The sequence below is a fragment of the Vipera berus genome (genome assembly GCF_964194415.1).
Source record: "Vipera berus genome assembly, chromosome: 7".
Lineage (NCBI taxonomy): Eukaryota > Metazoa > Chordata > Lepidosauria > Squamata > Viperidae > Vipera > Vipera berus.
Window position 1 is genome coordinate 10,999,621 of NC_138209.1, and position 21,697 is coordinate 11,021,317.

The window sequence follows — 21,697 nt, forward strand, 5'->3', positions numbered from 1 at the left end:
GAGAGAGAGAAGGCGCAGCGCCCAGCCGCTCTAGGCGGGTCCGCTCTGTGGTTGCTCAGCGGCTTCGGAGCCCGTGCCGCCTTCCCAGCCGGGAGGGACGGGCGAGCCTGGCGAAGGAGGAGCAAGATGGCGGCTTCCGTCAGACAGGAGCTGACCCAGCTCATGAGCTCCAGCGGCTCCCACAAGGACCTGGCGGGGAAGTGAGTGAAGCGGCCCCCAACGGCCGGTTTTTGTTCTTGTTTTTTTCTTCCCCTCCTGGTGGCTGGTAGCGGATCGGGAACGGGTGGGAATAGATAAAAGAAGCCGGAGCGAGTCTCCATTCGGAGGTTCTGGAAAGGCCGGAGTGTGGTTATTAACCGAGGGAAGCCACGGATGGGCCTACCGGAGCGGGGGACTAGTTTGGGGTTCGGAGCTGGAGCCCCAGGTTCAGGTCAGTTACTCTTTCTCAGCCTCTTTTCGGATTATTGATACAGGGTAACATACACCCAGCATAATATAATCAATAAAAAAAGAATGGTAGCGAGTCGTTGCAGATGTATTTTATTTTTTATGTATTTATGATTGAATTTATGAAACTCAAGGTGGTGTACATAATGCTCCCGTAACAACAACCCTGTGAGGTAGGCTAGGCTGAGAAAAGTCATCGAGCCAGTTTTCCATACTTAAGGGAGGACTGAAACCCACGTTTCTAGCTCAGCACCAACTTTTATTATATGCTTATAGCTTAGTGCAGTATAAACACAGAGTAAAGCAATTGCTAAGCAGATTGGTTTGTGCTTTAGATTGTAAGCCGCCCTGAGTCTTTGGAGAAGGGCGGGATATATATATATATATATATATATATATATATATATATATATATATATATATATATATATATATATTATTAATGGGACTTACCGTATATGTCGCCCTATCTCCCGAAGGACTCAGGGCGGCTAACAAAAATAACATACAATAAATACAGAAGTTAAGATAAAAAATTAAAATTAAAGGCCTCTGTACAATAAATTAAAATTAAAATAAATTAAAAATTAGAGTTAAAAAATTAAAAACATAATTAAAATCCCTGTCAGTCCAGGTCAGCCAGGTAGAAAAGGAGTGTTTTGAGGCCGTGGCGAAAGGACTGGAGATCCGGGGCCATCCGAAGCTCATGGGGGAGCTGGTTCCACAGGGCTGGCGCTCCCACAGAGAAGGCTCTTCCCCTGGGGGTCGCCAGCCGACGTTGTCTAGCCGACGGTACCCTGAGGAGGCCTTCTCTGTGTGAGCGTACTGGGCGATGGGAATTCGTTCCCGGCAGCAGATGGTCCTGCAAGTATCCCGGGCCTAAGCCATGTAGGGCTTTAAAGGTAAGTACCAGCACCTTAAATCTCACCTGGAGGGCAACCGGTAACCAATGCAGCTCACGCAGGAGGGGTGTAATATGGGAGTATCGGGGTGCTCCCATCACTACCCGTGCAGCCGCACTCTGCACCAGCTGAAGCCTCCGGGTGGTCTTTAAGGGCAGACCCATGTAGAGAGCATTGCAGTAATCTATACGGGAGGTAACGAGTGCATGGGTGACTGTGCGTAGGGCATCTCGGTCCAGAAAGGGGCGCAACTGGTGTACCAGGCGAATCTGGGCAAATGCCCCCCTAGCCACAACTCCAATATGATCTTCAAAACTGAGTCGTGAATCCAGGAGGACGCCTAGATTGCGTGCTCTATCAACGGGAGGTAACATCTCTCCTCCTATAACCAAAGATGGAACCTCTTGGACTACACGAGATGCCGGTACGTAAAGCCACTCAGTCTTGGCCGGGTTGAGCCAGAGCCTGTTCTTTCCCATCCAAATCTGTACCACTTCCAGGCAACGGGACATCACATCGAGGGCATCACTGGGTTTGTTCGGGGTGGAGATGAAAAGCTGGGTATCATCAGCATATTGATGATACCTCACCCCGAAGCCACGGATGATCTCTCCCAGCGGCTTCATATAGATGTTGAACAGGAGGGGTGAGAGTAACGACCCCTGAGGCACCCCACAACTAAGGGGCCTAGGGGTTGACCTCTGCCCCCCTGCCAACACCATCTGCGAACGGCCGGAGAGGTAGGAGGAGAACCACCGCAGAACGGTGCCTCCCACTCCCAACTCCTCAAGTCGACGCAGCAAGATACCGTGGTAGATGGTATCAAAAGTCACTGAGAGATCTAATAGGACCAGGATAGAGGAATAACCCCTATCTCGGGCCTGCCAGAGATCATTCACCAGTGCGACCAATGCCATCTCCGTGCTATACCCGGGCCTGAAACCTGATTGGTATGGATCCAGATACTCAGTTTCCTCCAGAACCAAAGGGAGCTGCCGTGCCACCACGCTCTCAACGACCTTCACAAGAAAGCGAAGGTTGGAGACAGGGATATAAATGGGATTTTTAAAAAAAGCAGTAATACGCTACAATCAACTACTAGAGCATAAATATAAAACAGCTAATTAACAAAGATCCAGGACTTGTGATATTAGATTTTTGAGAGCGTTGATTCAAGACTGTAAACATACCTAATGCTGCTGCCTTCTATTTTCCTTTCCTGTGAGGTGGGTAAGGCTGAGTGATTGATCCATAGCTCGAGCTGGCTTTCATACCTAAGACAGGCCTACAATTCACAAGCTTCTGATTTTTACGCCTGCACATTGACTACACCAAGCTGGCTCTCTCTTAATTTCTGTACATTCAAAGTAAACAGGTGAAAATCTGCTTTAAAGTGATTACATAGGCGCTTTTTAAAACAAAGTATGTTCATCTGGGACGCGGTGGCTCAGTGGGTTAGGACGCTGAGCTTGTCGATCAGGTCGGCAGTTTGACGGGTCGAATTCTGAGTGCCGCGTAACAGAGTGAGCGCCTGTTACTCGTCCCAGCTTCTGCCAACCTAGCAGTTCGAAAGCACATAAAAATGCAAGTAGAAAAATAGGGACCACTACGGTGGGAAAGTAACAGCGTTCCGTGCACCTTTGGCGTCTAGTCATGCCAGCCACATGACCACGGAGACGTCCTCGGACAAGCGCTGGCTCTTCGGCTTTGAAACGGAGATGAGCACCGGCCCCTAGAGTTGGAAACGACTAGCACGCATGTGCGGGGGAACCTTTACCTTTACCTTATGTTCATCTGACAATTGGTCAGGCTGTAGTTCAAGAACACAGTGGGAGATCTGAGTCAAAGGTGTATTCTAGTTAATCCCCAAAAGCTAAACAGATAGGATAGAAGTTGTTGTTGTTGTTGTTAGTTGCGAAGGCATGTCCGACCCATCGCGACCCTATGGACAACGTTCCTCCAGGCCTTCCTGTCCTCTACCATCTTCTGGAGTGCATTTAAGCTCACGCCTACTGCTTCAGTGACTCCATCCAGCCACCTCATTCTCTGGCCTCCCCTTCTTCTATTGCCCTCAATCTTTCCCAGCATTAGGCTCTTCTCCAGTGAGTCCTTCCTTCTCATTAGGTGGCCAAAGTATTTGAGTTTTAGCTTCAGGATCTGGCCTTCTAAAGAGCAGTCAGGGTTGATCTCCTCTAGGACTGACCGGTTTGATCGCCTTGCAGTCCAAGGGACTTGCAGGAGTCTTCTCCAGCACCACAGTTCAAAGGCCTCAATTCTTTGGCTCTCAGCCTTTTTTATGGTCCAACTTTCACTGCCATACATTGCAACTGGGAAGACCATAGCCTTGACTATACGCACTTTTGTTGACTAGGATAGAAGACTGCCATAAAATAGCCAATGTGTAAGCTAGACTGGAAAATGTTTTTTTTTTAAAAAAAATCCTGGAATACAGCAATGGCAATTATTTCATTATTGTGGCCAAGAAAACACCATGGACATTAAGTTACCAGAGTTGAGTTTGGCTCAGATAAGACTTGACTTTATTTGAAAATGGGATTCCATACTGGCAGGTACCGTTGACTGCCACTGCAGTCAACTCCATATGTAGACAGCAGAATATTTGCCAACAGTCAGAATATTTCATCCAAGGGCTGTCAGAATTGAGATTAACAATATTGTATGTACCTCAGTATCTTGAAGGGAGGGTCAAAAAAGGAAAGAGGTACTCATGATTATTCCACTGAAGTTCTCCTCCTTTGCACCAACATATATACAAAAGCACCAGGTTTCAAAGTACAGTACTGTGTCTGCTGTTTGACTCAGTTTTCCTAATCCTCTATCCCCAAATCCACTGGAGAAGTTAAATGCTAAAGACTACTTTGCTAAAGAAGAAAATGTTCACAAGACAGGTGATTTCTAAGAAAATGGGAAAGAGATAACATGAACTTGACTGAACTGGCGTAGGTTCTAGGAATTGACTGCCTATTGCTGCAATAGTTGAAGACTTCCCCCTTCCCCCCATTACAGAAGGAAAAGTACATGAAGTATTTAGATGTTTACGTTTCTCTTTGGACTGAAAATATCTGTAGAATGGAAAACTGCTCTCAATAAATTTTTTTCCTGTAATCTCCAGTGCGTGTCACAAGAATTTTCAGAAACTTTCAGAAGAAATTAAAGCATGTCTAAGAAGTTATGTAGGGGTAGGAATCAATTCAGTCTCTCTCACACACTGCTGACTTAGCATTTATTCCACTTTAGTTCCACTTTATGTCTCTATACAATGACTATACTATGACCTATTTCTGTTCTAACTTAATACACATATTAATAGCTACTTATAAGCTTAACCTAACTAAAATATTCTATATCTTGGTGGTCATCTGGTCCAACCCCCTGCTCAGGCAGGAAATCTATACCATTTCAGACAAATGGCTGTCTGAATACTACTAGCAGAGCTAACCAAAATGATACAAAAATTGTTCCATATTCTCAGTTCTCCACAACTCCTCTTAACAGACAGTGCAAACATGTAAAAGAATTTGAAAACTGGCAAACCAAATCAAGGCAGTTCTTTAGGGCTAATGAGGTCTGGCAGAACCTATCTGACCTCTTGAACACCTCAGCTCATCATCTAAGGACGATTGGATCTGGCTAATACTGGCATGTATAGTCAAAGCTATGGCTTTTCTCAGTAGTAATGTACAGCTGTGGGAGTTTGCTCATAAGGAAGGCTGAGCGCCAAAGAATGGATGCTTTCGAATTTGTGGTGCCAGAGAAACTCCTTCAGAGTCCCTTGGACAGCAAGGAAAACAGATCAGTCGATCCTACAGGAAATCAACTCTGACTGTCCTTTAGAAAGACAGATACTGAAGTTGAAGCTCAAATACTTTGGCCACCAAGTGAGAAGAGAGGACTCATTGGAGAAGACCTGATGTTGGGAAAGATGGAAGGCAAAAGGAGAAGGGGACGGCAGAGGATGTGATGGTTAGATAGCGTTATCGATTCAATGAATTTGGCAAACTAGGAGACAGTGGAGGCCTGGTGTGCTGCGATCCATGGGGTTACAAAGAGTCATACACAGCCTAGTGACTAAGCAACAAGACTGGCATGAAATCCCATTGGTGAATTCTAATGTAGGAAGACAGCAGTAGGAAATCATTTCTATATTTCAGCTAAAAAAAGACATGAATGTGTTAGCAGTTGAGGGCATCTGTACTTGGGTGGAAGTTGCAGAAGTATGGCAAGTTTAAGGTTATATCCAACAGCCTTCCTCAAAAACCAAAAATGTTAGCCTCTACTCTGAAAACAAAACGGTCATCCAAATTTTAGATCTGCTGCCATCATAAACAACCTGCCAGGAAATAAGGAACCAAAGTAAAGGAGAATAGGATAACTTTTATAGGTTAAGAAAAAGCATTCAAGCTTATTTATATACCTAGTATTATCTAAAAAATGGAAGAAATGAAATAGAAAGTTCCTATTTAGGATGTAGAGTTAACTGCCATTTATTTTTACAACTTTCTGGCAGGTATCGACAGATACTGGAGAAAGCCATTCAGCTGTCAGGCGTGGAACAACTGGAAGCTTTAAAAGCTTTTGTAGAAGCAAGTGAGTTTATTAAACTGCAGTTGGTGTTGCATGACAATGTTGTACATACTGAACTGCAATCGAAAAGCATATTGAGTAGTATCACAGTTATATATTTAACCAGATGTTTATAGAGTTTTGCTTTATTAATTAATTGAATTATGCACACTGGGGCATTTTGATAAAATTGAAGCGATTTATTTCTTGACTTGCATCTTTTTATCATCCTATTTGTTTGCATAGCCTTTGGAATATTACAAAAACAGACATAATAGAAGAACTGACCATTTAATGGGAACAGTTTTACTGTACACAAAGTGGAGAGCTGAACTAAAATCTCTGGCTTTATATATTTATAACTAAATTTTGGAGATTTCATAGTTCTTAATAAACCCTGACGTTCTTTGTTGAATATTTGTAGTAAAGCCCCCTAGGAATTATTCCTGTTGAGAATGCTTGGGATCACAACCTGTGATGAGTGAAAAAGTGATTTTCTGAGTTGCTCTGGCACCTTTTTCTTGGTTTATAAAGAGTCAAATTTTAATAATCTGAATTCTTCACAAGTAATTTCACTTTCTTGTTCCTGTGCATGTAATACTTTCCGGCGGCTAAAAAAAAAGATATCTTAATTGTTTTTTTATGGTAAGAGTTTCTATGTAATTGGGCCATATTTTGTAACTATGAAAAGTAGTTATTTTTGTGGACACGAGATTGGAAGTTCTTGTTCAAGGAAAGTACTTAGGAGCGGACTGTTAAAAAATAAATTTTAAGAAAGCAAGGGAGGTTAGAAATACTGTAGGAAACACTGTAATGAAATTTCTGGATATTTCTCATAGTCCAAGGGAATCACTGTGCAAAATAGCTTTGCTAGCATAAATATTTGAACACCTGAATCTGAATCGCTTGTGTTGTGGTCGCAGATTGAGCAAGTTCTTATCTGCCTGCTTCTGGATTATGTAATTTGACATTGTGGTAGCATATTAGCAAAGCCAGACTATGGAATAGGAACTCTGGTGTGTGCTGGTGCGGAAATTTTATGTCCCGTACAATCATTAGATGGTTCAGAGGCTGGAAACTTTGCCCTGGAAACTGTCGGCTGATTTAATTATTCAGTGCTTACTAAGAAAATGAGTGACGAACAGAGAGTACTGTTTAAAATGAAAACACAAAAATGAAATTCTTTCTCTTGTGTGTCTTTTGTATCAGTGGTAAACGAAAATGTCAGTTTAGTAATTTCACGCCAGTTGCTGACCGATTTTTGCACGCATCTTCCAAATCTTCCTGATAGTACAGCCAAAGAAATCTACCACTTCACATTGGAAAAGATCCAACCTCGTGTAATTTCATTTGAGGAGCAGGTAAGACAAGACGTCAGGGACAACACCCCCACCCCACCCCCAGATCCATACTTACTGACAATCTTCCAACAGGAGGGAGCAGTTTGTAACTTATGGCACAGCCTTAAAATGTGCTTTAGATTATTGTTAAATCATCAACAGATTTTTGAAGCAGTTGTCACAAGGAGGGATGTACTATGTGCAGAGAGAACTGTAGCTGAAGAGGAATTAAAAGTCCCTTTCCCCCCTCCCCCCCAGTAGCATTTGGGTTTCTGTTACATTCAACTATTATTCAGCATATATCTGCATTGGAAGCATTTCACTAGTGGCCAGGGGTAGGCAACCTTGGCTCTTTTATGACTCGTGGACTTCAACTCCCAGAATTCCAGAGCCAGCCATGCTGAGGGGAAAGGAAGAGGTTTCCAAGCTGAGCCATGCTGGCTCAGGAATTCTGGGAGTTGAAGTCCACGAGTCATAAAAGAGCCAAAGTTGCCTACCCCTGCACTAGTCACTTGATTAACCACTTGTTTGTTTCAGCTTTGAAACTAGACTATAACCAGAGAAACATGGCTATGTACCTCAACATGCTTTTGCTGCTAGCTAGGCATGTTTGTATTACAATTTTTTTTTCTTTTAAATTGTTCACACTTTGGTTTGATGCAAGAAGAAACCTTTAAAAATGTTTTTAAAAGAATTGAGGGAAGAAAATACGTATTGAATTACTTGCTTCCCACGTAATGACAAAATGTATGTTGTTTTCTTTCTGTCATTATGCTTGTTATTTGGTTCTTTGATGGCAATAAATTTTCATTCATTCACTCATTCATTCATTAAAAAAAAAAGAACCGTAGCAAAACTCTCTTGGGATTCACCTTGTTGATGAATTTCATTTTGTAGATCAGTGACAAATCACTCCTGTGTAAATAAGAGTTGTCATTTATCTGATTACCTAGGTCAGGGGTAGGCAACCTTGGCCTTTTATGACTCGCGGACTTCAACTCCCAGCATGGCTGGCTCAGGAATTCTGGGAGTGTATTTATTTATTTATTTATTTTATTATATTTATATACCGCCCTTTCCCGAAGGACTCAGGGCGGTTTACAGGTTGATTAAAACGAAAAATACAAAAGTTGAAAACAATTAAAAAAAATTATATCAATCCCTGAACAAATAAAAACCCCAGTTAAAATTAAAATTAAAATTCTCAGCCTGGACCAGAGAGCTCGAAGAGCCAGGTCTTCAGGTCCTGGCGGAATGAACGGAGGTCGGGGGCAGTCCTAAGCTCCACTGGCAGCTGGTTCCAAAGGGCAGGCGCACCCACTGAGAAGGCCCTCCCCTGGGTATTGTCCGCCGGCAATCTTTTACCGGCGGCACCCTGAGGAGACCCTCCCTGTGGGAGCGCACTGGACGAAGGGAGCTTGATGCCGGCAGTTGAAGTCCACGAGTCATAAAAGGGCCAAGGTTGCCTAACCCCCTGACCTAGATATTGTTACCAAGGCCATCCATCCTGAAATACATTGAATTCTAGTTAACAGGTTCATTTTCAGAGATTGGGAGAAAATGCCTGTTCTGCAAATATTTCCTCCATACATTTGTTTTGTCAACGAGGATCCTATCAAAGTCTGTTGGTTGGGGAAAAATAGAAACAGAAGCACAGAGGCCACTGGAAAATGACCATCTTTCAGATAAGATAAGTGGGTTATAGTTTATTCTGTGCCTTCACTCTCCCTCCCTTCTCCATGCAGGTTGCTTCTATAAGACAACATCTGGCATCCATTTATGAGAAAGAAGAGGATTGGCGGAATGCAGCACAAGTGCTGGTGGGAATACCTCTTGAAACAGGACAAAAGTAAATAGAACAGTTATCCCTTTTTCTTTAACACAGAAATTGGTATGTTCTTTGCCCTTTTTTCAGTCTAAGGTGTTTGTGTAGTTATTGCTCTCTCTCACACACATAATATAGCATAGAACAGGGGTAGGCAACCTTGGCTCTTTTATGACTTGTGGACTTCAACTCCCAGAATTTCTGAGCCAACATGGCTCAGCTTGGAAACCTCTCCCTTTCCCCTCAGCATGGCTGGCTCAGGAATTCTGGGAGTTGAAGTCCACGAGTCATAAAAGAGCCAAGGTTGTCTACCCCTGGTATAGAAACCTAATCATTTTCAATAATTTATGTTTGAAGCAGAAACATATAACTCACTTAAAAGTCTTCTAAAAGTCTTATCCTTGTTGGGATCCTTTGTGTTCTCGTCAAATTTTTATGTTAAAATGCTTATCTCAGAAAGTGGCAGCACATGACTGATCTTTGGAAGCTGAAGTAAGTTTGGTCTAATTATTGCGGTACTTATCTGGAAGGTCATCTAGTGGATACTTACCCAGTAAAATGGATCAAGACCTCGAAAATATCCCCCCAAAAGGCAAACTGCATGTGTATGCCTCCCTGAAAAAGCTAGCCAGGAGCTAACTTGAGGATATTTTTAGTTTAGGTAATACTTCAGACTGAGCCATTTAGCGATAGGATAGGGTTGCATTCCTGATTATAAAAGGATGCAGTGTTGTGCCAGCTGCATTTTAATAGCCTGCTTCCTTAAGCTACTCTAATTGAAGCTATGGGTCTGTCTCTTGAAACTTGTAGCCTGCATCTTGCTTCTTGTTAGAAACAACATTCTGAAGGCTTTGTGCTTTGCTTTATTGTTGTAGTTGGTACACTTGATTTTTGTTTAAGCTTTGTGGCCATTTAGTTGGTTGAATGTGATTTAGATCCAGCCAATAAACGCTCAGCTCCAACTAGTCACCCTAACTCTACCCTGAATTAAGGGATTACAGGGTCTTGAAAAGGGAGTTAATGAGATTTAGATAGGCTGGATGGAAAATAATTTGAATATCATTTTTTATTTTATTTTATTTTATTTTAATCCCATTTATATCCCGCCCTTCTCCGAAGACTCAGGGCGGCTTACAATCTAAGCACAAATCAAATGTGCTTAGCAATAGCCTTCATTCTATGTATATGCCTGCTTATTAGGGCTTTCACCCCCCACCCCCCCAAGTGGCATTTTTACAAAGTCAGCTTATTGCCCCCAACAATCTGGGTCCTCATTTTACCTACCTCGGAAGGATGGAAGGCTGAGTCAACCTTGAGCCTGGTGGGATGCAAACCTGCAATAATTGCAGGCAGCTGGTGTTACTTAAGGAGGCATTAGCCCACTGCTCCACCAAGGCTCACATTTCCTTTACAAAGTTGTCATTAGCATATTAAATCCAGTCTTTTTTTTTTAATTGAATAGATATTTCTCAGATGGTGGGGGGGAAAAAAGCACGGACTTTGAACGGCTCTGACTAGGCATATTGCATTGATCTGGAAGAACAGCTTTTTTACCCCTCGCTATTCATTCTTCTCTGAAAAGTTCCCGCTATTGAGTGATGATAGAATGTGAAATTGCCGTCTATTGTTGAACACAACCATCTCCAATTTTTTTATTCGTACAGTTCTGGCTTTATTGCGAAATCTTGCAGACTGTTCAAGTGTGCTTGCAAAAATGTGTGATACTGTTCAAATATGGGACTGAAACTGCGTCTTCTCCCTCACTATTCAAGGCAGTACAATGTGGATTATAAATTGGAAACGTATCTGAAAATTGCCCGACTTTATCTGGAAGATGATGATCCTGTTCAGGCCGAGGCTTATATAAACAGAGCATCTCTTCTTCAGAATGAATCAACCAATGAGCAGTTACAAATTCATTATAAGGTAAATATTTACAATAGGTTTTGTTTTGTAGCTAACGTAATGCTAGATTGTAACACAACTAATTAATCTTTTAAGGCCCCTTGCATGCTTAGTTATGACTTATTCTTGTGTAATACGCCCTCAGGGTGGTCTGTTGTATTAAGCAAAATACTTTTTAACTGGTAGATATAAAAGCATGTGCTGTATCAATAGGATATTGACAAATATCCTCTAGGTTTAAAATTGTCCAGTGATCCATGTTCCTTCACTCAGCAGCAGTAATAATAATATAATAACAATAATAATAATTGGTGATAGAGCTGATATGCAGAGACAAAGGTTTCACAAAATGCCCTGCTGACAGATATTATTTCCACAGTCTTTTTTTTTTTAATGCTTCTCTGAACTGATGACGTACAACGGTAGCTGCGGCCTCCTCAGAGAGACATATTTCGTAATATCCAAACCGAACAGAACAAATGAAGTCCAAGCAATCATAGCTGTTTGATTTAATTTTTGTTTTGAAAATAGCACCAGTGGATTTGACTGCCATGTGAGACGCTGTTCCGCAACATTAGAAAGACTGTTTTGGCAGCAAAAACGATCTCTCGTTACACATTGTTCCTTGTTCCAGGTATGCTATGCTCGTGTTCTTGACTACAGAAGGAAATTCATTGAAGCCGCCCAAAGATACAACGAGCTTTCTTATAAAAGCATAGTCCACGAAAGTGAACGGCTCGAAGCCCTGAAGCACGCCTTGCATTGCACTATCTTAGCCTCAGCAGGTAAAACAATAGGTGAAGATTTAACTCTGTTTTATGCCGATCTTTGGAATGTATAGGTAGTCCTCAACTTACTGCCAAAGCTGAGCCCAAAATTTCTGTTGTTAAGTGACACAGTTGTTAAGTGAGTTTTGCTCCAGCTCACGGCCTTTCTTGCCTCAGTTGTTAAGTGAGTCGCTGCAGTTGATAAGTTAGTAACCCTGTTGTTTAAGTGGATCTCGTCGTGTCCCCCCCCCCCTGACTTTGCTGGTCAGAAGGTCGCAAAAGGTGATCACGTGACCTTGGGACACAGCAACCGGTCGTAAACATGAACCAGTTGCCAAGCATCTGAATTTTGATCACATGATCGTGGGGATGGTGCAAAGGTCGTAACTGTGAAAAATGGTCGTAACTCACTTTTCTCCATGTCATTGTAGCTGAACAGTCACTAAATGTACTGTTGCAAGTTAAGGACTACCTGTCATTATATTACATCACATTAACATAACAGGATATAATGGTACTTTGAGGGGATTTGCATGTAAAAACCCGCTTTCCTAACACTAGGGCACAAATGAGTCTTGAAATTTAAAGTACAACTTATTGATTTCTGTAGGTTTCCGTTACGGGGGTTTAATTTGTGACTCATGGATGCATTTGTTTAAACAAAATATTTCTAAAAGCTTGTTATGAATGTCCCAAGTTGTGTTCAGATGCCATAGTCTTTCCTGAAACCAGAAACTGCCCTCTTGAAACTAAAGCCTGCTGTTTGCAATGAAATTATTTAAAATCTGTATTTTTAAAGGAGCAAATAAGTTACTACTTCAACTCTCAAATTACAGTTTTAGCAGTTGCTTAATTATATTACTAATCCAGAAAATACAGCATAGGTCTATTGCTAGTCTGTTTCAAAGGATGTATTATATTTTACTTTTCACTAAACGAGAGTATGGGATAATTCTCTACCGAAGTTAATAGCTAAAGCTAAATTAGTTTGTTCATTATTCACTGGGTATGTTCAATGTAATTACACCATACAGAAGGCTTCCCATAAGTCTGTAATAAAAGCAATTTATTTATAGCAAACACCAGGTTGCTTTTACCAAGACCAAATTAAATGTTTCCCCCTCACACTCGCTGAATGGAAGATTCGAGGATCCTTCTATAAAAAATTTCCATTGCTGTGACAAAGAAGCAAAATTGGTGTAGCATATTCTAATTTATCATTTCTATATTGTGGTTTTCTGGGACTTGGCCTGACCCATATAAAAAAACTACCACGCTGATCTTATTTGGAATGTGTTAAAAGTATGTTGCCGGACAGAAATTCCACAGTGACTCTTGAATGAATGAACCTTTATTATCAAAGTACAACATGTATACAGTGGGATTGGCTGAGCCTCCCTTCATGCCCCCCCCCACAACTCACAATGACAACAAACCCACCTTTACACCATGTGAGCTAATTGCACAACACACCGGCCTTGCAAGTCAATCATACATAGAGTTATTTCCCGTTCAGGAGCTTGACAACCCATGGATAGAAGCTGTTCTTCAGCCTGTTGCTACAGCCAACTTCTTTTGGTGGCGACTGTTAGATTAGGGACACAAGTTGTGGATTAATTAGGAAAGTATAAAATATTGGTCTGCTAGTAAATCACTGCTGGATGTTTTTATGACTGTTTTACTTAGTGTAATTGGACTTGTAATATTTGTATTTTGTTTTTTATTTGGGTCTTGACTGTAATAAATCGATTGAAGCAGCAAAACCATGATTAATAGCACATATTTCCACTATGTTGTCTTCACAAGTTATTTATAAAAATAATAAAGGGGGGGGGATAAAAATAAAAAAGTGATTGCAATGGGGAATACATGAATGACAGACACTGCGAAGGTGGTAAAGGAAGGCATCGGTCGCGAAGTTTTTCAACACTTTTGTAGCTGTGAGCAGCTACTGTCTTGAGTCGGTCACTAAACAAGGACTACCCGTAATTGTGCCCAGCTAATCAACAGAAGTCAACCTCGACCCGATGGGATCTTTTCTTAACCACGAGATCAAGTTGGACAAACAGGTTGAAATTCAGCATCGGCAAACAAATCAAGTGGTGAAAAAAAATCTGTTGCAGATTTTTACATGCTGTATCTGGGCTGGAGTAGTTTACTGTATTCTTGCTGTGTTTCAGGACAGCAGCGCTCCCGAATGTTAGCCACCCTCTTCAAGGACGAAAGATGCCAGCAGCTTGCAGCCTACGGGATATTGGAGAAAATGTACCTTGACCGGATTATAAGGGGAAACCAGTTGCAAGAGTTTGCTGCCATGCTCATGCCTCATCAGAAAGCAACAACAGCTGATGGTACTTTTATCTTTGCCTAGTGTGGTGCATCGTATCTGAAATATTGAATAGGATGCACACAAAACATTTTTCTTTTCGTTTCTTCACTTTCAAAAAGGAAGATAATTGCTCACTGAGTACTTGGGCAATGCTATATATACATTGATGTATTGGGGACACGCGTTAGATTCAGATGAATCCCCAACTGGTTTTCCGACACAAACCGGGATTCGGTCCTATATCACAAAGGCCACCAAACTGCAGGATGTGTATCTGGAGAGGAAAAAAATCTGTATTTTTGTTCTCCTGCTTTGTTGTTGTTAGTTGCAAAGTTGTGTCTGACCTATCGCAACCCCATGGGCAACGTTCCTCCAGGCCTTCCTGTCCTCTACCATCTTCTGGAGTCCATTTAAGCTCACGCCTACTGCTTCAGTGACTCCATCCAGCCACCTCATTCTCTGTCGTCCCCTTCTTCTATTGCCCTCAATCTTTCCCAGTATTAGACTCTTCTCCAGTGATTCCTTCCTTCTCATTAGGTGGCCAAAGGATTTGAGTTTCAGCTTCAGGATCTGGCCTTCTAAAGAGCAGTCAGGGTTGATCTCCTCTAGGACTGACCGGTTTGATCGCCTTGCAGTCCAAGGGACTCGCAGGAGTCTTCTCCAGCACCAGAGTTCAAAGGCCTCAATTCTTTGGCGCTCAGCCTTTCTTATGGTCCAACTTTCACAGCCATACATTGCAACTGGGAAGACCTGCTTACTTATATGAAAAATGGGATAGACGGGGCAAAGGATGGAACTATGTGACTGACTGGTCTGTCAGGTAGAATAGAAAGTTCTAGGGACAGGAATGATTGGTTGGCATGCTTTGGAAGGATTACGGAGTCTTCTGTAATGCTGGCTCAGAATGTTCCGTGCTTTTCACTGGATTTATTTCTCTTGAATGCTAGAGCTGTAGTTGAAATAGGTCCAAGAGGAACTGTTTGTGGCTGATTTCTGACTCTGGTTTCAATTCATCCTCCTAACCAGTTCTTAGCCTGCTTTCCCCAATTCTTCCTAAAATCCTTTCTCGCCATGGTTGCTAAGTGAATTTGTCAGTCATTAAGTTAGTAACGTTGTTAAGTGAATCTGGCTTCCCAATTGACTTTGCTTGTCAGAAGGTCGCAAAAGGTGATCACATGATCCCAGAACACTGCAACCCTCATAAAGATGAGTCAGTTGCCAACCGTCGGAATTTTGATCCCATGACCATGAGGATCCTGCATTGGTCCTAAGTGTGAAAAGCGGTCATAAGTCACTTTTTAGTGCCTTTGTAACTTCAAATGGTCACTAAACGAACTGCTGTAAGTCGAGGACTAGCTGTAGCAGAGGATTTCAGCTCAGCTGTCTAGCATAAATAATGTCCATTGTTTGTAATCATAATGGCTTGTTCATTACCTTAGAGCAGGGGTCTTCACATTTGGCCCTTTTATGACTTGTGCACTTCAACTCCCAGAATTCCTCAGCCAGGCACGCTGGCTGAGGAAATCTGGGAGTTGAAGTCCACAAGTCATAAAAGGGCCAAATGTGAAGACCCCTGCCTTAGAGTTTCATTGCAAATGATGCCGTTTATGCCAATGACATAAATTGTTGCAGATTCTCTATATTCAGATTTAACAGACGTTTGGATTTAATGGAACCCCCTCTTCCAAATGAACTGTTAATTGAAAATTTCATTGTACTAATATATACATGTTTCTTTCTATTTCTTTTATGGATCATCATTAACACATACTTACACATATATAATGCCATATGTATTATGCATTGTGTTTATCCGTTTTGTAGCCAAACATATAGTGATATATTTTTCTCCTTAGGTTCTAGTATTTTGGACAGAGCTGTCATTGAACATAATTTGTTATCTGCAAGCAAACTATATAACAATATTACCTTTGAAGAACTCGGAGCTTTATTAGAAATACCTGCAGCCAAGGTCTACATATTTTAGTCATTCATTCATTCTTTTGCTAAACTGTAAATTGTAATGCCGAATCTTTGAGAGTCGAATGATGGAAATAGCATTATTGTTGAGTTTATATAAGAAATTGCAAAGATCAGGACACTGAATTGAACTGATTTTAAGAACTGTCCAAACTGAGGGAGAACTGATCTTTGGACATACTGCAAGAGATGCAAAGACAAAAAAAGATTCATGATGTCGTATTCTTGTTGCTATATTACTATAATTTGGGATGATGCATGAGATGGTTTTTTCCCCCCCATATATTCCATGCCTATTTCGGAAAAGGTATTTCAATCTAGTTTGTTGAGTTCCCATTTTTAATGTTAGAATTTAACAATCCTATTCATTGGCTCTGTTACTTGTCAGCAAATGCTTGCGTAATTCTTCTAACCTGTAAACTGCATTGTAATGTAAGACTCACACAGACCCACTCAGAAGTCCTGAGATTAATCTCGGGACGTGCTTGGGATTGTTTGCTGATTTCTTCGGGTCTTTATTCCACCTTTCATTCAGGAGCTCAAGGTGGTGAAGACCAGCATTCAGAACCTCAGCAGCTTAAAGGTACTGGCTAGGGAATTCTGGGAATTGAAGTCCTCAGATCTTAAAGTTGCTGAGGTTGAGAAACAGAGCTGTCTCCTGCCACTTCCCCTTCCCCACAGTGCCAATCCTTTGGAAGGATGAAAAAGTAAATTGGATGCCTTCATATATGTGTCCTGAAAACCATGTCAGGACTGCCTTGTTTTGGTCAAGTGAAACTGATAGGCCACTTGGTTTTGTTTTTCAGGCAGAAAAGATAGCCTCCCAGATGATAACCGAGGGACGTATGAATGGCTTTATCGATCAAATAGATGGAATAGTTCACTTTGAAAGTAAGTTTTGCTACAGGTGACTGTTTAGTGCCGGGGTCTTCAAACGTGGCCCTCTTACGACTTGTGGACTTCTACTCCCAGAATTCCTCAGCCAGTGTGCCTGGCTGAGGAATTCTGGGAGTTGAAGTCCACAAGTCGTAAGAGGGCCACGTTTGAAGACCCCTGGTTTAGTGCAACCAGCTAAGTTTCCTCCAGCTGAATAAACGAGCCACCGGACAGGATTGGCTAACCATTTCTGCTCCATCAGCCTGTGTGCTTAGAAGCTTTTCTGCTTTCAGTGGAGTAAGTGGCCAAAATGGGAAGCGCATGATTCAGTGCATTTCCGTGTTGTTTGTGGAGGAACAGCGGGGACATAACAGTCTCTGTGCCAGACCAAACAAAAGGAGGCAATATTGTTTACCAGCTTGCTAAACTTTTGTGATTAAGATACAGGTAGTCCTCAACATATGACTAACTGAACCCAGAATTGCAGTGGTTATTTTCTGACCTTTTGTTTGCAGCAGTTGTTAAGCAAATTCCTCGATGGTTAGGCAGGCCTACTATTTGCAACGGGACTTTTTTTTGGTTGAAAACCGAAAGTAAATGCCTGTTTCCAGCAAAAGAAGTCATAAATTGCATTCACATGACCATGGGATACTGCAAACGGAGTGTAAATGTGGACCAAGTGTGAAAATGTAGTCAGAAGACCGCAGGAATTTGGGGGGGCGAAGGGGGCCACTGTCAGAACTTGGAATCTGGGTCATAAGTACCTTTTGGGGATCCATCATAACTCCAAACAGTCTCTAAGCAACCAGTTATTAAGTGAGGACTATGTCATTAAGCATCTATACATCATTTTATGTAAGGCTATAACTTGGAGCAGAGATGAACAACTTGTCCGGTGAAAGTTCTTTTGGAAATAAAGCTTGAAAAAGCCTGTTTCCTAAATAATTGCCTTAATACAGATCTTTTCTTGACCAACCCTCTGCCATGTGCTGGGACACCCAAGGCAGAGTGTTTTGTTGATTACAGTATGTCATGCCATAAGTAGGAATGTATGGCAAAAGGTGTTTTTCAGATACTGTGGTCACAATCCTATTCACCTAGCTAACATCTGCTGAACTGTGCTCTATGTTCCCATAGTTATTGCTTAGTGACAAGAAACATTAACTCTTTGCTGAATCCTAGTGCCATTGTCTCTGGCAGAGAAAAGGGACCACTAATTTAAAGCCACAATGTAGAAAATAAGTTTCCTGTGCTATAGGGCAGGGGTCCCCAACCCCCAGTCCGTGGACTGGCACTGGGCCACAGCATGCCAGCAACTGGTCCGCACAAACAAGCAAAGCCCCATCCATGGGATGCAGGCAGCACACAAAACCAGGCCCCCTCCCGTCCGCGGAAAAACCTCTCTCCACGGAACCGGTCCCTGGTGCCCAAAAGGTTGGGGGAACCTCTGCTGTAGAGACTTCTTTTGTAATACTATTCAAATGACAGACCACTTTGGAGATGCCATGTCAACTAGCTACATGATTGTGGTTCTACTAATGACACCGTATCAAGAATTAATCTGAAGATAGAAGTAGGCTTCCCTGAAGAGTGTCAGTTATAACAACTTCAGGAGGGAATAACGTAGTAGGAATACTCAAAGAGCATTAGACGTTTTGTCTTCTTGAGTCTCCAGCGAAGTGTGAATGTAATAATTTTCAGTGGCCCCCACGGAAGCATAATTCACCCAAATTACTGGATGGTTATTCAGGATACGATGAAAGAATCTTACGTAAATGATTATTTTAAAACACCGCTTTTTATGACTAGTCCATACCACAGCCCTTGTTGCGATAAACAGCTGATCTGGTTAGGCTGTGCTGTTTCATCCCTTAGAACAGACATGTCAAACCTGCGACGTCGCGCAACGTATTGGAACTTTCCCCCCATTGCTGGCAGTGGGGTGGTTGCGGTTTCCTCGTGACACGTCTGGCTTGCGGGCCGGCAGTTTGACACCCCTGCCTTAGAAGCAGGACTTGCGGCTGAATATTTATATTGGGGGCCTCTGTGCTATAGCACCCGTCGGTGATTCTTCCTTTAACCTTCAGATGGCAGTCTGTATACACTGGAAGTGCCGTCGATTTCATGTTCCAAAAGATCCAGAAGGTTTGCTAATGCTCGTCATGTGTAATAAACTACATTTTATCAGAACAAAAGCTAGCCAAAACGAAAATTTCTGATTTTATGTTGTTTGTTTCCTTGTTTTTTAGCTCGTGAAGCCTTACCCACATGGGACAAACAGATCCAATCGCTTTGCTTCCAGGTTAACAACCTTTTGGAGAAGATCAGTCAGACGGCTCCAGAATGGACAGCACAGGCAATGGAAGCTCAAATGGCTCAATAGACTTTCATCACACACACCTCCCCCACTCTTTGGATGGTTCTTTGTTTCTGGTTTTTTGTTTTTGTTTTTTCTAAAAATGTGAAATAAACCTAGGAAATTGAACTTCTGGCTTTGGGTTCTGCTTGTTGCTGTTAAGAGCCTTGATAGTGGCACAGACTGAACGTTCTTTTAAGCTGTCATTTAAAAAGAGGAAGATGTTTTAAGTTTTATATTAAAATTTTGGTTGCCGTGTAACTTTGAGAATGTTTGTGTGTTGTGAAAATTGAAATTCCATTCTCTTTAGATAACATTCGCTCCAATAAAGATGGGATGGAAATTGAGCCATTACTCGGTATCTGGGTACTTCATTTGCCGCATTTAGATTGGTCTTTACCAAAATTAAATTACTGGTCAAAAACTGTTAAGCATTAAAATGTAAGTCTTGGCATTTATCTAACAGATGCCTATTATCCAAGTAGGCTGAACTATTACATAGGTAGTGCCAAAGGGGCTTTTTCAAAGGGCAACTGGACTTTGTTTTTCCTTGAAGACATTTCGCTTCTCATCCAAGAAACTTCTTCAGTTCTGACTGAATGGTGGAGGATGGAGGGATTTATATTCCTTGCAGTCATCTGGTTGTTAGCACTCTCTCTGAGAGTCACTGAGGCAAATTGGAGGTTTGTTTGTGCCCTCGGGGTCACCTGAATAGCGCAAATGGGTGTGGAACCAGTGGTTCAGAATATGGACTTTGAGAATGTGGACAGAGTGGGCCATTGATTTGAAAGAGGGTAAAAGAGGCCATCTACATTAAGATTGAACAGCCCTCAACAAAGGGGGAGGGATGTGACATCACCTACCTCCTGTTTACACCACAGTCCTTTCTGCAGTTCCAAGAAGGCTCCACACCAATTTGCACTATTCAGGTGACCCTGAGGGTACAGCTAAAACTCCAAGTGGCCTCAATGACTCAGAGAGACTGCTAACAACCACAGCACTACAAGAAATAGAAATCCTTCCATCCACCACCATTCAGTCAAAACTGAAGAAGCTTCTTGGATGAGCAGTGAAACATTTTTTTGAGGAAAAAGTTCAATTGCCTTTTGAAAAAACCACGACGTGGATGACTGACAATCTCCATAGGCTTATTATTTAGACAGTGCTCAGTTTACGGCCTGGATTAAACAGCCATCGCACCCCCACCCTCCTGCGGTCATGTGATTTCATTTTGGGCACTCGGCAACAACCAGTTTGCATTTGTGGCTGTTTGCAGCATCCTGTGGTTATATGATGGATTAACAATGTGTTTTTCAGATAACTCGCATTTATTTCCTTTCTCAATGTAAGTTGAGGGGCTTCCTGAATTTAGAGCAGTGATGAAATATTGGCAAAGGAACTGGCTTGTGACTCTAGCCCAGGGCTCCTCAAACTTGGCCACTTTAAGACTTGAGGACTTCAACACCACAAGTTGGTGTAAATTTAATAAACTCAGTTGTTTATCAACTTACTTTTTTCTTCCTTCTAAAGTTGGCTGCTGAAATGAAAATACAGGTCAGAGAACTAGAAACTTGGGTTGTTGGGGTTTTTTGGCAAAAACATTGTTCCCTAAATCTAAACCCGTAGCGACAACACCTGTAATTTCTAGTCTGCAGCTGGTTTGACTTTGTCAAAGAAAATCAGACAAGTATGAAGCATGCAGAAACCTAAGACTAGGTAACTCCGCTTATCCGGTAGTCCTTGACCAGATGGCCATAATACAGCCTGCCTGCTACGAATCGTATGTCGTAATACGATCTCTGCACCAAGTGGAAGATCAAACAGATTCCTGTCAAACCTAGCAGACAACTTTCTCTCCCAAAAAGTAGAGAAGGGAACTAGGGGATTAGCCATATTGGATTTAATTCTCACAAATAGAGATGAAATGATAGAAGGTGTCGAAGCCACAGGAACCTTGGGGGGAAGTGATCATGCAATATTGGAATTCAACATTCTGGAGGCACAAGCAATAGAACACAGCCAAACTAGAGTCTTGGACTTTAAAAGAGCTAATTTCAATAAACTTAGAGAGACCATGGGAAGAATTCCATGGATGAGAATCCTAAAGGGGAAAACAACTCAAGAAGCTTGGGAAATTTTGAAAAGTGAGATAATAAAGGCCCAGTCTAGTACAATACCAACAAAGAAGAAAAATAACAGCTCTCAAAAGAAACCAGCATGGCTGCATAAAGAACTCTCTGATAAATTGAAAGATAAAAAGGACAAGTAGAAGAATTGGAAAGAGGGGCACATAACTAAGTCAGAATATCAGCAAATAGCCCGTGCCTGCAAAGATGAAGTGAGGAAAGCTAAGGCTCAAAATGAACTAAGGCTTGCGACCAAAGTC

At 41.9% G+C, this 21,697-nt stretch overlaps 1 protein-coding gene across 3 annotated transcripts; it reads left to right on the forward strand.

The window, feature by feature from the left end:
- Nucleotides 1–14: 14 nt before the first annotated feature.
- On the forward strand, nucleotides 15–19,440 carry COPS4 (COP9 signalosome subunit 4). 3 transcript variants are annotated; one of them, XM_081332262.1, is made up of 11 exons: nucleotides 15–200; nucleotides 5,878–5,957; nucleotides 7,143–7,294; nucleotides 9,019–9,122; nucleotides 10,871–11,024; nucleotides 11,638–11,788; nucleotides 13,951–14,121; nucleotides 15,956–16,071; nucleotides 16,615–16,662; nucleotides 16,886–16,970; nucleotides 19,205–19,440. In XM_081332262.1, exons 1-11 carry the CDS (start codon nucleotides 127–129, stop codon nucleotides 19,336–19,338), a joined length of 1,269 nt encoding a protein of 422 aa, XP_081188388.1. In that variant the 5' UTR covers nucleotides 15–126; the 3' UTR covers nucleotides 19,339–19,440. The 3 variants fall into 3 exon arrangements, with proteins under 3 accessions (XP_081188388.1, XP_081188389.1, XP_081188390.1); XM_081332264.1 differs by lacking the exon at nucleotides 15–200 and adding an exon at nucleotides 331–430; XM_081332263.1 differs by lacking the exon at nucleotides 16,615–16,662.
- Nucleotides 19,441–21,697: the final 2,257 nt, after the last annotated feature.

What these genes read in the sequence shown, in the direction of transcription:
- COPS4 (XM_081332262.1), top strand. Translation starts at nt 127, where the DNA reads ATGGCGGCTTCCGTCAGACAGGAGCTGACCCAGCTCATGAGCTCCAGC. An exon ending in GAAAGCAACAACAGCTGATG is followed by an intron (nt 14,122 to 15,955) that starts GTACTTTTATCT and finishes TTTTCTCCTTAG; the next exon opens with GTTCTAGTATTTTGGACAGA. An exon ending in TGGAATAGTTCACTTTGAAA is followed by an intron (nt 16,971 to 19,204) that starts GTAAGTTTTGCT and finishes CTTGTTTTTTAG; the next exon opens with CTCGTGAAGCCTTACCCACA.